The sequence below is a fragment of the Pelophylax lessonae genome, assembly GCF_965119305.1.
Source record: "Pelophylax lessonae genome assembly, chromosome: 3".
NCBI lineage: Eukaryota > Metazoa > Chordata > Amphibia > Anura > Ranidae > Pelophylax > Pelophylax lessonae.
The window spans coordinates 456,621,033-456,640,854 of record NC_138770.1 but is presented as its reverse complement, the minus strand read 5'-3'; the positions used below and the strand labels follow the sequence as shown (position 1 = coordinate 456,640,854).

Here is a 19,822-nt window from a genome sequence, read left to right as displayed (position 1 = left end):
GCGCTGTGCTTCAGAAAGCCGACGTGGATTATCTCCGCATATCGCTGGTCTTCTATGTCACTTCCCTCTCTACGCGAAGTGACGCTAGTTGAACAAACGTAATGACGTTTGAGGGGCGTATCTCGGTTACCCGGTGGATGACAGTGGGACGAACCGGAGCGAGGAAGGGGAACGACATAGCAACATCCGGGATCCTTGCAGGCATTTGGGAGGAATTAGCGGTCAGTGAGAATGCTGCGTGGAGTGGTGGGGGGCAGGCTGAGAAGTCGTACTCAGCACGGATTGGGGCAAACCATTGTCCTAAATAGGGGGGTTGGGAAAAGCTTTGGAGAACTGGGGACCGGGGTAAGCGTAGAAAGTAGATGCTTGCGTCTATATGTGGTTTACTTTAAAGCGGGAAGGGGGCGGAGTACCCCTTCCCCAATACACACACATCCCAGTCCTGTCACCCTTTGTACGGGGTAGTGAGGCGCCTGGCTCATTATAGGACGGCTGTGACACTTTTTCGGCACTCAGCGCGCACGTTCAGGACAAAGAGGCCGGAGCGGCCTGGAGACAGCGTTACGTGGACGTGATGACGACACAGAGGTTCTGTTTGTTTTCCTGCATAGGGAAGCTTTCCCAGGGCTGATGTGCTGCTGCTGGGTGCCGATCACTGCCTGCCTGCTGATATATGGCAGTCAAGTTCAGGAATATTGAACTGCTCTTTATTAACCACTTAAGCCCCGGAAGATTTTACCCCCTTCCTGACCAGGGGGTATTTTGCGATTCGGCACTGCGTGACTTTAACGGACAATTGCGCGGTCGTGCGACGCTGTACCTAAACAAATTTGACGTCCTTTTTTTCCCACAAACAGAGCTTTCTTTTGGTGGTATTTGATCACCTGTGCGATTTTTTGATTATGCGCTATAAACAAAAAAAGAGCGTCAATTTTGCAAAAATAACAATTTTTTTCACATTTTTTTATATGAAATTCCCCCCAAAAAAAAAGTAAAAATCAAAATTTTTTAAAATTTTCGGCCAATTTGTTTTATCCTACATATGTTTGGTAAAAAAAAATCGCAAAAAGCGTATTTTGATTGGTTTGCGCAAAAGTTATCGCGTTTACTAACAAAGGGAAAGATTTTTGTCATTTTTGTTGTTTTTTTTTTTAACGCGTAATGGCGGCGATCTGCGATTTTTTTTTTTTTTTTTTTTTGCGGTACTGCGACATTGGGGCGGACAGATCGGACCCTTGACTGACATTTGTGACACTTTTGGGGGTACCAGTGACATTTCTACAGTAATCAGTGCTATACATATGCACTGTTACTGTAAAAATACACTGGTTGTGAAGGGGTTAACTTTATTTGGAAGGGAGGGGCTGTGTGTATCCCTAGGGGCGTGCTTTCTACTGTGATTGGCTGTGGCTTGAGCTGTAAGGACACTGATCAACGGATCTACATACTAGATCCGTTTTATCAGTGTCTTTACAGCGAGGAGAATGACAGGCAGCTTGTTTACACAAGCTGCCTGACATTCTCCCTCTCCCCCGCCGATCGCCGAGTGACAGGCGGACATCGGGTCCGCTGGTCACACGCGCGGGGGGGTCCGTGACCGCGCGGGAGCGGGAGCGCGCCTCCGGGGGCGCGCGCTCGCTCCCTAGACCCTCACAAGCTAGTGACGTAGCCCTACGTCACTTTGCCTGTGAGGGGCTGACTGCCGACGTAGATCGGCGTTAGGCAGTCGGCAAGTGGTTAAGGACCTACCCTATTTCTGACACGTTGTTTACAAGTTAAAATATATATATATTTTTCTTTTGCTAGTCCATTACTTGGGAGTAAACATAATATCTATTTTTTTTTTAGTAAAGAAAAAAATGTCAGTCGTTGCAATATTTTATGTCACCCGGTATTTACGCAGTGGTCTTCAAAACGCAAAAAAAAAAACACTTCACTGAATAAAAAAAAACTAAACAGTAAAGTTAGCCCAGATTTTTTTGGATATTATGAAAGATGATGTCACGCCGAGTAAATAGATATCTAACCTGTTCCGGTTTAAAATTGCGCACACTCGTGGAATGGTGACAAACTACGATACCTAAAAATCTCCATAGGTGACGCTTTACATTTTTTTTAACAGTTACCTGTTTAGAGTTACGTGGTGGGCTTTTGCTAGAATTATTGCTCTGATGATCACAGCGATACCTCACGTGTGATTTGAACAACGTTTACATTTGTGGGTCACATGCGTTTTCTTTGCTGCACAAGCACACGGGATGCTTTTACATTTTTTTTTATTATTTTCACAGTTTCTTAAAAAAATTGTGACAGTAATAGGCAGTGAGAGATACTCTTTATGGAGGGATCAGGGATCTACACGACCCCAAATTGCACTTAAAAGTATTCAAAACGCCAAAATCTGCATTTTTTAACCACTTACCGTAGGGGTACGTCAGCAAACTTTTCGGTGTTATACCGGGGTGATGCCTCTAGCTAGGGGCACCATCCCAGCACCGTGGTTTAGAGCCGGCGGTCGGCTTTCCATCGGTAATGACCGATGCGGCTTGGGAGCCGCTCAATCGTTACCCGGGTGAGCAGGAGGGTCCCCCCCCGCCTTCCGTGGCTTTGCCCGGGTCTCCTGTCCCACCGGCTGGATGGAGTCCCAATCTAAGCCGGATGCGGCTTCGATCAGGTCTCCGATGACGTAACCCGGAGGCGGCGTCCATGTCGTCACTTCCGGGTTACTCTGCTGCTAAAGGCGGCAGATTAAAAAAACTAGTGTATTCAAAAATGCCATTTTCGGTGTTTTGAATACATGGAAGTGCAGTGGAGGGGTTTGGGGTCTTTTAGACCCTCGATCCCTCCATAAAGAGTACCTGTCACTGCATATTGCTGTCACAAGGGATGTTTACATTGCTTGTGACAGCAATAAAAGTGATCAGATTTTTTTTTTTTTAAAAAAACCTGTGATAAAGTTAAAAAAAAAAATTGAATTAATAGGAAAAAAAAATAAAAATTTTAGCCACCCCCGTCAGCTCGCGCACAAAAGAAAAGGTATATATGGAAGTCGAGCCGCGAATGAAATCACTGTTCAAACCACACATGTGAGGTATCGCCAGAGTGTGGGCAATAATTCAAACTCTAAAACTCTAAACTGGTAACCGTTAAAAATTTTTAAAGCGTCGCCTATTGAGATTTCTATTGACCGTAGTTTGTCACCATTCCACGGGTGTGCGCAATTTTAAACTGTAACATGTTTGGTATCTATTTACTCGGCGTGACATCATCTTTCACAATGATGAAAATGGGCTAACTTTACTGTTTTTTTAAATGCAGTGAAATGTGATTTTCTTTTTTAAACGTTTCCAAAAAAAATGGAAGTTTAAAGACCGCTGCGCAAATACCGTGTGAGAAAAAATATTGCAATGACCGCCATTTTATTCTCCAGAGTCTTTGCTAAAAAATATATATATATAATGTTTGGGGGTTCTAAGTAGTTTTCTAGGAAAAAATACTGATTTTAACTTGTAAACAAAAAGTGTCCGAAATAGGTCTGGGGCTTAAGTGGTTATGGAGGGATCTGGGGTCAAAAATACTTCAGATCTCACATCTACACTAAAAAGCAAAAAAAAAAAAGACCCAAAATCCCTCCATTGCACTTAAAAGTATTCAAAACGCCGAAATCTGCGTTTTTTAATGTCAATTTTTTAAATCGGCGCTATTGGCAGCTGAGTAAACTGGAAGTGACGTCGCTTCCGGGTTACTTCATTGGAGATCCAATCAAAGTCAAATCCAGCTTTGTTTGGGACTCTTACCAGCCGGCAGACGCGCTGGCTGGTCACTCACGTTTCCCAGTGGGACCGGGGCAGAGCGGCAGAAGGCGGAGCAGGGGAGTTGCATCCCCTCCCACTCCTTATAATGGCCGTGAGGCTGCTGACTCGTGTCAGTTGTTATCAGAAAGCCAGACGCCAGCTCTAAAAAACAGTACCTGCAGGCATCAGCCCAGTACAACCACTTCTTCAAGCCGACGTACAGGTACGTCGATTTGCAGGAAATGGTTAAACAGCTGTTAGCATAGTAAAGAAGCTCAACTGTCATTTTCTGTTGTCTTGATGAGTTAACATAGTATTAGGTTGCTGCCAAGTCGGATTTCTATTTTAACCTCGACATTTTTTTTTCCCTTCAACGACCAGGCCATTTTAGCGATATGGCTCTGCGTTACTTTAACTGATAATTGCGTGGTCATGCGACACTGTACCCAAATAAAATTGATGTCCTTTTTTTCCCCACAAATAGAGCTTTTTTTATTTTTTACATTCTGCTATAAACCATACCCAATAAAAAAATGTAGAAAATCAAATTTATTCATCAATTTAGGGCAATATGTATTCTGCTACATGTTTTTGGTAAAAAAAAAAAAAATCCCAATAAGTGTATATTGATTGGTTTGCGCAAAAGTTATAGCATCTACAAACTATGGGATATATTTATGGAATTTTTAATATTGTTTTTACTAGTAGTGCTGGCAATCAGCCATTTTTAGCGGGACTGCAACATTGCAGTGGACAAATCGGACACTTTTGACACTTTTTGGGGACCAGCGACACCAATACAGTGATCAGTGCAAAACAAAATGCACTGTCACTGTACTAATGACACTGGCAGGGAATGGGTTAACATCCGGGGTGATCAAAGAGGTAATGTTCTCCTAGGGAGTGCTTTCTATCTGTGTGAGGGATGCTTTGACTGGGGGAAGACAGAGATCACTGTTCCTGCTTAGCAGGAACACAAGATCTCCATCTTTCCCCCTGACAGAATGGCAGTCTGCCTTGTTTACATAGGCATTCGCCATTCTGCCTCTTCTGAAAAAGATTGCTGGGTGCCAGCGAACATCGGGTCTGCCGGACCCGCTGATTGTCCAATCACATCGCAAACAGGTCGCCGGTGGCGCCCCCCAGACCCAGTGCCCAGAGTCACGTACAGGTACAATATTTCACGCAGGAGGGCCGCCTGCGGCAGTATACCTGCACGGGGCAGTCAGGAAGAGGTTAAACTCCTGCAGTGTGAGCTCACATTAACTGCTCACATTTTACTGCGGTGCAAATAAACCTAATTAAGGAAATTTACTAAAACTTGTCATAGGCTATAATAATCCGATTGTACGGTCTCATTTAGACTAACCAAAAATATGTAATATGAAGACAAACCTAAATGTAACCATCTCCCACCTGGCCGTATCATTACAGTAGGAACTGATATCCTATGTGGATATCGTATTTTGCTGCACCATCTGTGACCTACTGGAGGAGATTGACTAAAACTGGAGCACACAAACTGGTGCAGCTGTGCATGGTGGCCAATCAGCCTCCTTTGTCAGCTTGTTCAGATACGTTTTGACAATAAACCTGGAAGCTGATTGGTTTGTATGCAGAACTGCACCAGATTTCGCACTTTCCAGCTTTATAAATCAACCCCACTCTGTTCACAGGACACAGCAGATCATTGTACTGGACGGCTGTCCCTGGCACTAATGCCCTAAACACACTATCAGATTATCTGAAGACTTTTGTCTGCAGACTTACCAAAACCATATAATATGAGGTCAAACCTAAACACTTTCAATTTGTATGCAATCCGGCAGGCCCTTGCACTACATAAAAAAGGTAAATCTGAAGACAAAAGTCTTCAGATAATCTGATAGTGTGTACAGGGCATAAGTGATCACTGTGGCCAATCACCGCGATCGCTTGTTGATTGTAAACAATATCTTTCATTCATAGCCATTGTGTACTATTGTCATGAGCTCTGTGATCAATCACTGTGATTACATGGTACAGGGCCAATCACAGCGGATCTGTACCATGTGATATCTCTGGCTAATTACTGCTTTCCCAATAGTACACAATGTCACATGAATTGATGCTTTTTAGTGTAAAAAGGATTGCTTATACACTGACCATCACTGTAATAAGCAATAATAGTGTACGAAAACAAAATCCTGATCACCTTCCCAGAGCGATATAGTGTCACTATGGTGACGCTGTACTGCTCTGGTGACAGTTAAAAAAAAAAAAAAAGTTTAAAAAATTGAAAAAAAAATATTTTTTTTACATACTGTCACCAAATAAAATCAAAAATGTTGATAAATGTTAAAATAAAACCAAAATCTTACTTTCAAACCACAAAACTGCTATTATTCAGTGACAAACTTTCTCATGTACAATAAAATAAAACAAAACAAATGTGACCGTCCCAGATGACCATAATTCAATTTGTAGTGCTTTTCTTCTTTCAAATACTTTTCCCCTTTAACTTCCTCCCATCCACGCTATAGCCGAAGTACGGCTGCCAAGCGGACTCACATTTTCGGGAGGCCGTCTTTAAACTGCCTCCCAGACACAGGCTCTCCCCGCGCGCTCCCGCGAGCGCGCATTGGGGAAAATCTGTGTCGGCCGTGTCCCTTGGACACAGCCAATCACAGATCGTGGTGAATGGGCAATCACAGCGGCCATTCACCACGTGATCGGACCGTCCAATGAGAGATGATCTCATATGTAAACATATGGGATCATCTCTCATCGCCAGCGCTCCTTCCTCACACAGAGACTGCATGTGAGGAAGGAGGAGAGCCGATCAGCCGTCAGGGACACAGAAGAATGTAATCAGGGCACTGATCACCTGTGCCCTGATTACACAAGGTACATTAAACACACTAACTGCCCACCATCAGTGCCCATAGTGCTGCCAGTCAGTGCCCATCAGTGCCTGCTCATCTAGGCACTGATGAGCACTGACTGGCAGCACTATGGGCACGGAGTGTGGGCACTGATGATGCTGCCCATCAGTGCCGCTCATCAGTGCCACCCGTCAGTGCTGCCTCTCAGTGCCCAGCAGTGCCGCTTATCAGTGCTCATCAGTGTGGCATATTAGTACCTCCTCATCAGTGCCCATCAGTGCAGCCTATCAGTGCCCATCAGTGCCGCCTCATCAGCGCACATCAATGAAGGAGAAAAATGTATTTATTTTCAAAATTTACTCGCAGAAAATAAGAACTTTTTTTTTTTCAAAATTTTCTGTCATTTTTCTTTTTTTTTTTGTAAAAAATAAAAAACCCAGAGATGCTTAAATACCACCAAAAGAAAGCTCTATTTGTGTTAAAAAAATGATAAAAATTTCATATGGGTACAGTGTAGCATGACCGCGCAATTGTCATTCAAATTGTGAGAGCGCTGAAAGCTAAAAATTGGTCTGGATGGGAAGGGGGTTTAAGTGCACAGAAGGCAAGTGGTTAAATGTACTTCTGATATCCCGCAGTTTTTCCACCTTCACCCTTGTGGATTTCAGTTAATACAATTGCGCAGCGACTCCCACCACCTTTTAACCCTTGCACTCATCTCCTGTTTTGACCTCTTTCCAGGTCGGAAATCGCCTTCCCCTGCTGGGGTTAATTCCAGGTTCCTCAGCTGTTCAATCACCTTCCACTCTCCTCACCAAGCTGTCTTTCCCTGGACTTCTTTCCTCCACGTCCCCTCAGTATGAAAGATACACTCCCATTGTGTAGTATATAAAGGTTTCATGTTTATTGCATAATATCCACTTACATTAAAACTTGAGACAGTGCGCTTTAAAAAAATCCTCAGACAGGGCAGCAGCTCCCCCGTATGCTCTTGTATGTTCCACAAACACAGTCTTCTGTCACCTGACTCCTCCCACGCGTATCCTCACAGTCGCATGACTTCCTCAGGGGTTCTGTCACCAGTCAGCGTCCCTGATCACAGCCACACCAGTCATGTGGTGACATTGTACTGCACTGGTGACAGTATGTAAGAAAAAAAATAAATAGTGAGAAAAAAACTCATTTTATTTAATTTTTTTTAAAAAAATGACAAAAACATGCAGCTTCAAAAAAACTTGCCATGCCTCCTACTAAATACATTGGAATGTCTATTTTTCCAAAAAGGGGATAGCTTGGGGGAAATTTGTACTGTCCTGGCATTTTAGGGCCTCAAGTAATGAGAGAGAGGCCTTTATGCCATAAGGATTGATCAATTTTCAACTGTTTTATAGTTTGTAGATTATAACTGTTACACAGACTAAATACGGTAATAAACACTGATTTGGGTAATTTTAGTAGAGCAATTTAGCAGAATACATTTTGGCCTAAATTTCTGAAGAAAGTTTATTTGCAAAATTTTATTACAGAAACTATGGAGTATGTGTGTATTGTTTTTTTTTTTATTTGAAAGGTTTTTTCTGGGGGGCTCCTGCACACAGTAGGTCTTTTAGCTACATGCATAGAATGCATGAAGGTAGAAAACCTTGTGCCTTTACAACCATTTTAAAGGCTGGGTCTTCTCTCAGGGGTCGGGACCTCCTCTTGTATTGAATTGTATTGGTGTAACTGTTTTGTCACTCTTTATATTGTGAAGTGCTGCACAAACTGATGGTGATTTCTAAATCCTGTGTAATAATAATCAAGTCCACCTTTAAAAAAAAAATACTAAAAGTACCTATTTTTACAGGGAAAAAAAAATGTGCATTTATTTATTTTTTTCCACAGGAGTCCGCAAATTACTGCGCCCACGACCAGTGGATCATGGGTGCATTGCCAGGCACCTGCAAACTCTTCCTCCATCTCTTTGCCTGTAGAGAGGTATGGACTTTCAGTTTGAGCCTGGGTTCACACTGCATGTAATTCACACAGGAATCGCAGCACATTCCTGTGTGAAATACATGCGGTGTCTCTGGGGTGCGATTTGAGCCATGGTTTTGTATGGCTCAAATCACACGGCGTTTGCACCAATCTCGTGCAGGACCCTTTTTTGTCCGCACCACACCCATGCAATCCGATTCTGTAAATTGCACTGCATTTTGAAAACCGATTGCAGGATGTCTTTTACATGCACTGCGCAATTAGTTTGCATGAATGGATTTTGATGCAGTGCAAAATCGGCAGCGAATTCGCACTGCATCTAGTGTGAACCGAGGCGGAGAGCTGGAGGAAATGTCAATGAGCTACAAGCAAGGTGATTACTACACTCATGTTCCATTGAGAACTACAAAGTTGTCTGTCGCAGCCTGAATACGGGTGTAACATGGTGGAAAGATGGCGTTCACCTTTAACTGAACAAGCTGTAGAAGATGGAAGCTGATTGTTGACCATGCACTCCAGTTTCTGTCTGCTCCAATTTTAGTAAATTCACCCAATTTTCTGCAGAGGCAGATTTTTTTTGTTTTTGTTTTTAGTCATTGTCTAAATGTTCATACTTTTCCACAAGGAATCTCAGCTAACTTCTCTTAGTAAACATGCGGGCATTGGGGACCTGAAGACTGGTGAAGCATTAGCCCAGGTGAGGACGGTGCTGGATCCCTGGACAGGTGTCTTTTTATTGAAAGTCAGCAGCTACAGTATTTGTAGCTGCTGACTTTTAATTTTTTTGAGGGGAGACTAAATCCCCCTCTTTATGGATTACTGGTTCACAGCACGTATGCAAGGGATGTCTATACATATGGCTGCGGGATGGGAAATTCCTCAGCTGCCTATTGGCTGTCCACAGTGACAACTTCCTGGTGGGATAACTCATGCAGGTTTGGACTCATACCTCCTTCTCGCCTTTATCCAACACTGCAGTCACCTCTATCTTTACTTATGTTTACTGTGATTTTTGCCCAACTTGCATTTACTGTATTTTCTGGCGTATAAGACTACTTTTGAACCTCAAAAAAAGTTTATAAAAAGTCTTATACGCCGAGTATAATATCTCCAAGGTAACCTAAGTATAAGTATTACCGGTAGATGAAAATTAGGGGGATCGTCTTATACGCCGGAAAATACGGTAGATGTTGAATAACCACAGTGGATGCTACGTAGTAGACCTGATAATCTTGATTGGTATTTTGGAACAATTGCTCTTCAGAATTGTTGAGTATAGCTGTTTCTTTGTAGTTAATACAATTGTATTTTTCTTATCTGGTTTGCTGACACTATGGTTAATATATTTACCAATACAGGTCACAATTCTGTGTATATGTTGGACATAGCTACACACAACTTTACTGAGAAGATAACTTCGCAACCAGCTCTAAGTCTACACTACAAAATCTAGTTGTAATTTTAGCTTTATTTCTGAAAGACGTCACCAACATACATGTGTTTTCATGAAGAGGGTGGAGAAGCCAGAGGGATACAGGCAAATGAGGCCCAAAACATTCCCAGCAAGCACATATACTGGCAATAGTAGACAGATGCTGCTGGAAATCCGCGAAAGCCTCCGTCATCTTCCTAAACCATCAGATGCTGCTAAGGTTGAACAACCACCTGCCAAAACGGAGGATCCAAGGCAAGGAAGGAACCCACCCAAGTTTGTCACGTATCATAAAGCCCTGGCTGAGATTCGCAACTCTCTACAGCCTTTTGCAAATTCCTCTAATTTAACTCAGAGAGGAGGAAATGAAGTCAATAGAAAAATGCTTCATGATCTGCAGACTGCCGGATTTGATGAGGTAGATCTGGTAATTATTGAAATTTAATGTGTAATTTGTCTAAGATGCCAAAGGCCTCATTCAAAGCTATTTATTAAATGTTATTTTTGCCTAAAACAGACAGTTTCATTTTTCATTCTCCTACACTGTGCTGGGGTTTGCTGCTATTAAAAGATGTTTTACCTTAAAGTGGTTGTAAACCCTTACATGTGACCAGTTAAGTGACTGGCCTCAGGTGATACAGAGATGAAATAAATCCTTACATCAGTTGTACCTGTTTATATGCATCCTTCTCTGCAGCCATTTAAAGTCCAGAATTTATAAAGCTTGTGTGAGCTATCAGAAAAAGGGACAGAGAGCTGCCATTACACATTACTGAGCTCAGTGAGGAGAGCTCTGATAGGTGATTGGAGGGAAGGGACACACCCCTTTGCACACAGGAACAGAGCTGAGGCTGTTAATCAGCATGGGCTCTCTTCCCTGTGACTTTTTTTCTCTCGGTGTCAGGAAAAATTGTCAGAAGTGATTCGTGTTGATAGAGGAGGAACAAAGCAGCAGACAGAAATGACACTGAGTTCCGTTTTATATTGGTACGATGCGGGAACCCTGCAAATCCACTGCGGTTTCCCACACCGCGACCGACTCACAGATCAGTTCACACTGCCATATGCAAATTGATGGGAGTGTCAATCTGGGGGTGTTAATGACACCCCCAGATTAGTTTGCATATCTCTGTGTGAACTCTCAATTCCGTCAGGAATCATTGCATAGGTGTGAACACCAATGCGATCCGATTCTGGTGCGAACCAAAAAAAGGGTGCTGCACGGCTTTGGTCCGAATACAATGCGAATTCAGCTATATAGTCTGTATGGCTGAATTTGCATCGCACAGACATCGCAGTGCAAATCAAATGCGATGTCTGACATCTCTATAGTGTGAACCGGCACATAGTGCCTTTAATTGAGACAAAGTATATGCTTTGTTTATGTTTCATGTCTGAGGTTTACAACCACTTTAATGCAGAAAATGCATTAAAAAAAAAAAAAACCTTTTACTTTTAGAACCACTTTAAGGTTTGAGCCTTTTGTCATCCTCCGACTGGCTGGTCTCCCTATCGACTGCCTCCTGGCTCTTTAAGAGTTCTTAATGCCGGGATGCAGGCATTAGGGTCCCGTGACCATTGTGGCTGGCTGTCACCGCAGTTACATGATCAGAAACCTCCCGATCCTTGCTCCCAGCACGGTAAGTTGTTTATACAGGGCCACATATATGCGGCCACTCGGCAATAAGGCCCACCCGCCGAGAGGCCACATATATGCGTCCTGTCCGTGCCAAGGGTCTAACCTAGTGGACCAGTTTTCCCTTAGGTATCGTTTTTCAGGCTGGTAACCCACCCAGTGTTTAATTTTATTGACCCTTCTTTATTTTGGTTTGTTCTAGTTATATTTCTTGACCTGTTGATGATTTTCTGTTGTTGAATCCGTGTACTTCAAGGTAGTCCTTCCATTTGGCAAAATTCTTATCCAGGTCTGAGCATTAGATTCATCCTCACTCGCTTCCCGTGGGTCATTTCACTGTCCTGTAGGTTCAGATGTGGACAATGGTCCTTCTGGTTGTTGTAGACAGTACCTGGTTCTGTCTTAAATCTGTCAGTGGCTCTTACCCGTTGCCCCCTGCTGGATTTCTTTGGATATCCCAACTTTCTGAATTCCTGACTTTGTGTTCCTCAATGCACAAAATGAACATTTTAGCACTTATCATAAAATCTTTCTCTCAAAGTCCATTGAGGTACTACTTGCTCATAAAACTGAGGCATGACTGAGGTGGGTTATACAGGGGCTGGCTGACTTTGAATTACCATAAAGGTCTTGCCTGGGGGGGAAAAATTGAAGTCAGCAGCTACAAATACTGTAGCTGCTGACTTTTAATAGGACACTTGCCTGTCCAGGGAGCCTGCGATGTCGGGATCCAAAGCCAACCCGTCCATCGGCTCCAGGTGCAGGCACCGGCATCCTTGCTAAGGGAACCGGGAAGTGAAGCCTTTGCTGTTTCACAGCCTGTTTGTTACTGCGCATGCACAAGTAGTGTTGCGCTTTCTGAATGGTCCTGCTGTCTTCTGGGACCTGATTGTCTCTCCCAGAAGGCAGCAGGGAGGGGGGGGGTGGAGGAGAGGCTTGAAGTGACGTATGTCGCTGTGGTACCCTTGCACAGATGTGGGAGCAGGTACCAATCTTTGGCTGGTATCCGCTGCCCCCTGAAAGGTGCCAAATGTGGCACCGGAGGGGGGGGGGGGAGCAAATCAGCGGAGCTTCCACTTTTGGGTGGAACTCTGCTTTAAAGTTAGTCATTTGCAGAACATGGAGTTATTAAGACAATTTTTCACTTTGTTCCTTGACCCTATATATTTATATTGGCAAAATGTTTTGGTATTTGTGAAGCATAAAGTGAAAGTGATTTCTTTATAAATCAGCTTCTATATTTCTTTTTTTTTTTTTTAAATAGGATATGGTGATCCGAGCCTTACAGCAAACAAACAGTCGTAGCATTGAAGCTGCAATCGAGTTTATGAGCTATCAAGAGCCCTATCGAGAGCCACAAGTTGCTGCTGCAGCAAGACCCCTGAATGCTGGCATGAAACCTCCAGGTGGATGACTAATGTTCATTTCTTTCTTGTGTCTCTGTGTGCTCTGGACAAATTATCAGCAATACAATAGTTCTTTTGTATCCGCTAAATTACTGCTTTCTCTTTTGTTCATTGATGGACACAGCTCCTGATTCTTCTTAACCATTGGGTTATACTGCCCCCTACAGAAGTGGGACACTAGGCAGGAAAAAACTTGACTACGCCTATGGGCAGTACCAGGGGGTATACGCCCACACTCAGCTATAGGCACTCAGTTCCTTGCTGTGATCTCTGGTCCTGGCAATTTTTTTCCTTTTTAAATGGATTTTTTCCTATCTTTGCTATTTTGTTCCTGTGAGAATCTACCATCAACTGGGCGACGGACTGGATAATTTAGATCCAGAGGGTCCCCCGGTCTGGCCAACAAGCACGCGCAGGCCTCAGCTCCGCGCTAGGTTGGCCACGTCATAGCCCCACTGGACAGGGGCTGGCCTGCGAGTTAAACATCTCACGAGTGCGCATACGGCCTGGCCTCAGCCTAAGTCACAGTGTTCCTCCTGGCCGACAGCCAACCACATCCCAATGGAGCGGTGGTCTGTCAGGATTTATGCCCACCCTGTTCCTTGTATGGTAGGTAGCTGTCGCCCCCCCCCCCCCCCCTCCCGCCCTCCATTTCTCTGATATTCGTTGACAGTTGGCTTTCTTCTGACACTGCTTGTAACAAAACTGAGTGCCTATAGCGGAGTGTTGGTGTATACCCCCTGGGACTGCCCATAGGCGTAGTCAAGCTTTTTCCTGCCTAGTGTCCTACTCCTGTAGGGGGCAGTATAACCCAATGGTTAAGAAGAATTAGGAGCTGTGTCCGTCAATGAACATCAGAGAAATGGATTTTACAGTAAGTCAAAAATCCAATTTTTCATGCGTTAATATTGTGTAGACTTACACCCACTCTTCTCGTGCAATGATGCTATGAACTCAATACTCTAGACATTGTTCTTTTATGGTTCAAACTAATTTACAGAGTTTTGTACCAAAGCCTGGGAGTGCCAGAGGTGGTAGACATTGTGCTGACCAGTGGTGCTGGTTGTAGGGATGTCACTGTAATGCTGGCTATACTCTATCCAGTGTGTCATTAGAGTAACCTAGAGCAAGTGCACAGATGAGTTTAGACTTTTCAGATTTTCCTGGCTACATGTGTGGTTTTATCTCCCAACTTGGAACATTGTGGAAATGTCTTCCTCAAGAAGGCATGCTTATGCCACCACATGTCAAGAGGGGATCGTAAATGACAAAATGTAGTCTATAGTCATAGGATTATTCAATGTATAGGCAAAATGTGATTTTGCATTTTAAATATGGAATTTTATGATATCACAAATAATATGGGATTTCAATGCCACCAGCTGCTGTAATGTGGATTTAAAGAACAGTATTTTGCCCACAGGGTCTTAACGTATAAGTTCCCCCTTTTTTAAAAAATAATAAATGGCCATATTTTTGCAGTGAAAGCATGTGTGTTATAGGAGCCTGCAGAGTATTGCACCCACGATCAGTGGATTGCAGGTGCAATGTCAGGCTCCTGCACACATTGCCTGCAGCTCTGATGTCAGTACCTCTATATGGGCTTTCTATTACAGAGCTGTAGGAAATGTGAATGGACTATGAGCATGCTGATAAGCACGCATGCAGTCCATTGAGAACTACAAGTCACTAACTTGTAGTTTCCCAAGTCATCCTCCCGGACTGTAAGCTCATGTGGTCGTCCTGGAGGATTCTTGGAAAAGGAGTTATCAGATAATGACGTGTTTTCCCAAGTCATCCTCAGAATGTTCATATGAGCTCACCTTCCTGGAGGATTCCTGGAGATGGAGTTTTCAGGTAATGGCTCATGTTTTTCTCATTCACAGATTCCTTGAAATGAATAACGTGGCTGTGCTGGCAAAGCCCCGAACAGCCGTAGTGTTTTTTTACTTTCAGTAGATTTTTTTTGTATTTTTGATGACAAAACATAGCGGAAAAGGACATTTCTCTAGCGCTCATTGACAGACGTAGTCCTCGGTGATACACCACCTTCGGGTTATGTTGCCTCCACAGGAGCAGGACTAGACAGGAAATTAAAAAGCTCTGGCCACACCCTAGGGGCAGTCCCAGAGGGTATATCCTCTCTCTCTCTGCCTCAGCAAATCAGTTATTTTCTGTCTAGTTAGGAGTAAGGACCTAGATACCTTGCTGGGATCTTAGGTCCTGACAAGAATTTTTTCTTAAAGGATTTTTTAGACAGCTTTTTTTCTCCAGTGTTCCTGTGAGATCTTCAAGCAAGAAAGCTGAACTGGGCGACGGGCTGGATGTTGAGATCCGGTGGTCACTCCAGTTCAGCCTACGAGCGCGTGCAGGCCATAGCTCCGCGCTGGGTCGGCCGCGACAAAGTCCCATTAAAGGACTGACCCCGCGAGTTAAACGTCTCGCTGAAACGCCAAAGACCATGAGTCACGGCGTCCGTATCGGTCGACAGCCCTCCCGCCCCGGTGGAGAGGGGTACTGTCAGGAGTTGGTGCCCGCCTGGTTCCGGTATGGTGAGTAGTATGTTCCCCCTTTTCCCCTGACGGGTCTTGTGGTGAACGCGGGCCCCTCTCTGTATGGTAAGATAGAGTCCCTCTCTATCCTATAACATGACACAGATCCTCCTACTTTGAGTGTGATTTTATGTGCAAAAAGCCAGGAGACTTGGTTTGGGAGCTAACAATCTAATTGTATACATGTTAAAAAGATGTAATCTGTGGCATTCTGGGAATCTTACGGTGATAAGAATAAGCTACCTACCAGTCAGAAGCCACGGACATGTAGACTGCCTTCCTAATCAGATCTCCAGCTATTAGCAGGCCTCCTGAATGGCCATGCGGTCCGCCAGGGCCGGTACCGCCAACCACGCCATATCCCCAGAGATTGTTGTGTGCCCTGCAGCACACCGCTATTCAGTACAGGCCGCCGCCATTTTTTTTGCTGGATCGCACGAGCCGCCATTTTGGCGTAGCCTCGTGTCTCCAGCATGGGGGCGGCCATGTTTGAGGTGATCCAAACACCTCGTGGAGCTTGGGGGAGGCGCCGGAAGGCGTGCAGAGGGGCGGAGCCGCCTCCTTTCTTCCTGGGCAGCCAGCCAAAAGACTTCCTGTTTGTCAAGACAGCGCTGTAACCTGTTGCAGTTAAACTCTGAGCATCAAGTGGTGAGCCTGGGGGTCTATCTCTATCTCTCTCTCGATCGATAGGGATCCCTAGCAGGTAACACTAAGGGGCTTTTGTGGCGCTGGGGGTCTGAAAAAAAAAAAAAAAAAGTTTTTTATTTTTGAATTATATTATCCAGGAAGTGACTGGAATTATCATGGACCCTGCCACACATATTCCCCCACCTGTTTCCCTCGAGGGGGCCACGGGACCCGCCGGTGCACAGAGTATAGAGTCATTTACAGCAATTTTGGAGTCTATGGTGGCTCGGGTGGAGGCGGCCTGTCAGGGACGGGGGTCAAGGAAGCGACCCCCGCCTACCCCTATACTATCTGACACCTCTGACTCAGATTCAGAGATGGTCACTGCAGTTGCAGGTTCCTCTGCAAGGGCTGTTATCCCAGGTAAAGCCCCCTCAGACAGTGAGGAGGACGTTTCTTCTCCCGCTATAATTCAGGAAGAAGCATTGGTGGACGCACTAGTTGTGGCAGTGCAGGAAACCTTAAAACTTGAGGCTTTACCGGCAGAGGCAACTGAAACAGAGATTCCTTTTGGTACTAATAAGCCCATCAAAACGGTGAAGGTTTTTCCTGTACCCAAATGTTTCGGTAATCAGATTAAAGGAGAATGGGAGCATTCTAAACGTACCTTTACTATTTCCAAGCGTATTGCTAGACGCTATCCGTTTGAGGAATCCATCATTAAGAAATGGACGGTACCACCAGTGGTGGATCCACCTATTTCCAGGCTGAATAAAGCCACGGTTATCCCAGTGGAGGACACTTCGTCCTTTAAGGATCCGGTGGATCGAAAGATGGAAGCAGAGTCCCGCACCATCTTCTCTCTGATAGGGTCAGCATTTAGACCAGTAATTGTTATTGGTCTAGTTTCCCAGACACTTACGGAATGGGCGAAAATGGTACGCCAAGACCTTAGGGGAAAAGATATTCCCCAGGAGACATCTGATTTGATGGAACAGATTATACAAGGGCTACAGTTTATCTGTGACGCAGCCTTGGACACTACTCCCTTATTAGGGCATGCATCTATGTCAGCGGTGATCCTCAGACGTGTGCTGTGGTTAAAATGCTGGTCAGCTGACCTAGGTTCCAAGAAGACCTTGACAAATCTCCCCTTTCAGGGGAATCGTCTATTTGGGGCCAACCTAGATGAAATCCTTAAGGATGCCACTGGGGGCAAGAGCACTTTTTTGCCACAGGCTGCTAAAGCTAAGGGACCTCGCAACAAGCGAGGACCTTTCTTTACCGCCCATAAAGGGCGCCCGGCTGGTACTAGCGGGAAAGGCAAGACTCCTCCAGGAGGGTTCAAGAAGGGCTGGTCGGACAAGCAGAGGACCAACCCAGCCAAACCCGAAGCTAGGAGTACACAGCCTGAAGGTGCGCCCCCACCCGGTTTCAGGGTGGGGGGACGTTTTCACCAGTATTCAGGACATTAGATCGAGCATCAACCACTACTACCGGTGCGATTCTTCCCTTCCAACATTTTAGTACTACAGGAAGCGGTAGTTACCGTTCCCTGAATAGATCTTTTCCTTTACCTTTTCCTAAGATTAGTCCCTATACCTCACAAGAATCGGATCTGGTTGACCAGATAGGCCAAGTAGCCTCTAGTCGGGTGACTTCGGTCCCTGAGGTTCAACCAGAAAAGATCACCCTTCCTGATAACAATCAGGTATCTGATAAATGTGTGGGAACAGAAAACGACCAGACTTTCTCGGATGGTCGGGGCCAGATACCTCTAGGGACGCCTGGTTCAGATTCTATCAGCGCCAGTGGTCCTAGAAATTCTAGGCTGGTCTCCTCAAGCCGGCCTGGCCGACTTGAACATGCTAGTCGCAGACGTTCCGTGGGAACTTCGTCTCAGGGAGTGTCTGTGGTCTCAAGGACCAATTTACCATCATGCTTTACAGTCGCTGGGTTTAATGGCTTGGCCATTGAGACCCAAGTACTGAAGGACAGAGGTTTGTCAGCTTCAGTCATTCCTACCCTTATTAAAGCAAGGAAAGCGACTTCCAGCAAAGTCTATTATCACACATGGAAGACTTATATTGCGTGGTGCGAATCTTTAGGATTTCCTCCACGTACCTATTCGGTGACTCGAATATTGGCCTTTTTGCAACAAGGGGTTGAGCAGAAGCTAGCCTTGAGCACCATCAAGGGTCAAGTTTCAGCATTAGCAATCTTCTTTCAGAAACCTTTAGCTACCAAGTCCTTGGTGCGGAATTTCATCCAGGGGGTGCGGCACCTGGCTCCTCCAGTCCGCGCGCCCTTACCGCCCTGGGATCTTAATTTGGTTTTGTCGGTTCTACAGAAACCTCCCTTTGAAAACATCAGGGAGATTCCCTTGCTTACTTTATCCCAGAAGGTGGCCTTCCTGGTGGCTATTACTTCTGCTCGCAGGGTGTCAGAACTGGCTGCATTATCATGCCAGTCCCCATACCTAGTGATTCATAGGGATAAGGTAGTACTTCATCCTAAGCCAGCCTTTCTTCCTAAGGTGGTTTCAGATTTTCATCTGAATGAAGATATTGTACTACCTTCCTTGTGTCCTCAGCCCAAGCATCATCGGGAACATGCGTTGCATTCCTTAGATGTGGTTCGGGCAATCAGGGTATACCTGAAAGCTACGGAATCATTCCGTAAGACGGATTCACTTTTTGTGATCACGGATGGCCCCAGAAAGGGTTTGCCTGCATCTGCCGCGACCATTGCCAAATGGATTAGACAGACGGTGGTACAGGCTTATTCTATTAAGGGTCAGAGTCCTCCGTTCCCTGTTAGGGCGCACTTCACTCGAGCGCTCAGTACTTCCTGGGCCTTTCGCCATCAGGCGTCAGTGGTCCAGGTATGTAAGGCGGCCACCTGGTCGTCGGTACATACCTTTACAAAATTCTATAAAATTGATGTGACGGCATCGGCGGATGCCTCATTTGGCCGCAAGGTTTTGCAGGCCGCAATTTGAGGAGACCGGTGGTCTACCTCGAGGGTTTTTTTCTGTTTGAAAAAAAAAAAAAAATTTTTTTCTCTTTTTTGTTGAGTCTCATCATTAAGGATGAGCATTGTAAACTTCTAGTTGGCACCGGTTGGGCCTTCTAGATTGGGATTTGATTTCATTTTCCCACCCCTCAGTTGTGATACTGCTCTGGGATGTCCCGAAGGTGGTGTATCACCGAGGACTACGTCTGTCAATGAGCGCTAGAGAAAAATGGATTTTTGTAAGATCTTACCGTAAAATCCTTTTCTCTTAGCTCATTGACAGACGTAGTCCCCGCCCCTCTGTTTTTTGAGTTGGGTTGGGTTAAATCTCTAAAGACTGCTTTTTCACATAACTGATTTGCTGAGGCAGAGAGAGAGAGGATATACCCTCTGGGACTGCCCCTAGGGTGTGGCCAGAGCTTTTTAATTTCCTGTCTAGTCCTGCTCCTGTGGAGGCAACATAACCCGAAGGTGGTGTATCACCGAGGACTACGTCTGTCAATGAGCTAAGAGAAAAGG

At 44.9% G+C, this 19,822-nt stretch overlaps 1 protein-coding gene across 1 annotated transcript in view; it reads left to right on the top strand.

The window, feature by feature from the left end:
- The first annotated feature begins 211 nt into the window (after positions 1-211).
- LATS1 (large tumor suppressor kinase 1) overlaps positions 212-19,822 on the top strand; it is a 57,971-nt gene continuing 38,360 nt past the window's right edge. The window contains exons 1-3 of the mRNA XM_082251593.1: positions 212-221; positions 9,994-10,494; positions 12,968-13,109. Coding sequence (XP_082107719.1) covers positions 10,141-10,494; positions 12,968-13,109 — 496 coding nt within the window. The 5' untranslated portion in view covers positions 212-221; positions 9,994-10,140. The remainder of the gene's footprint in view (positions 222-9,993; positions 10,495-12,967; positions 13,110-19,822) is intronic.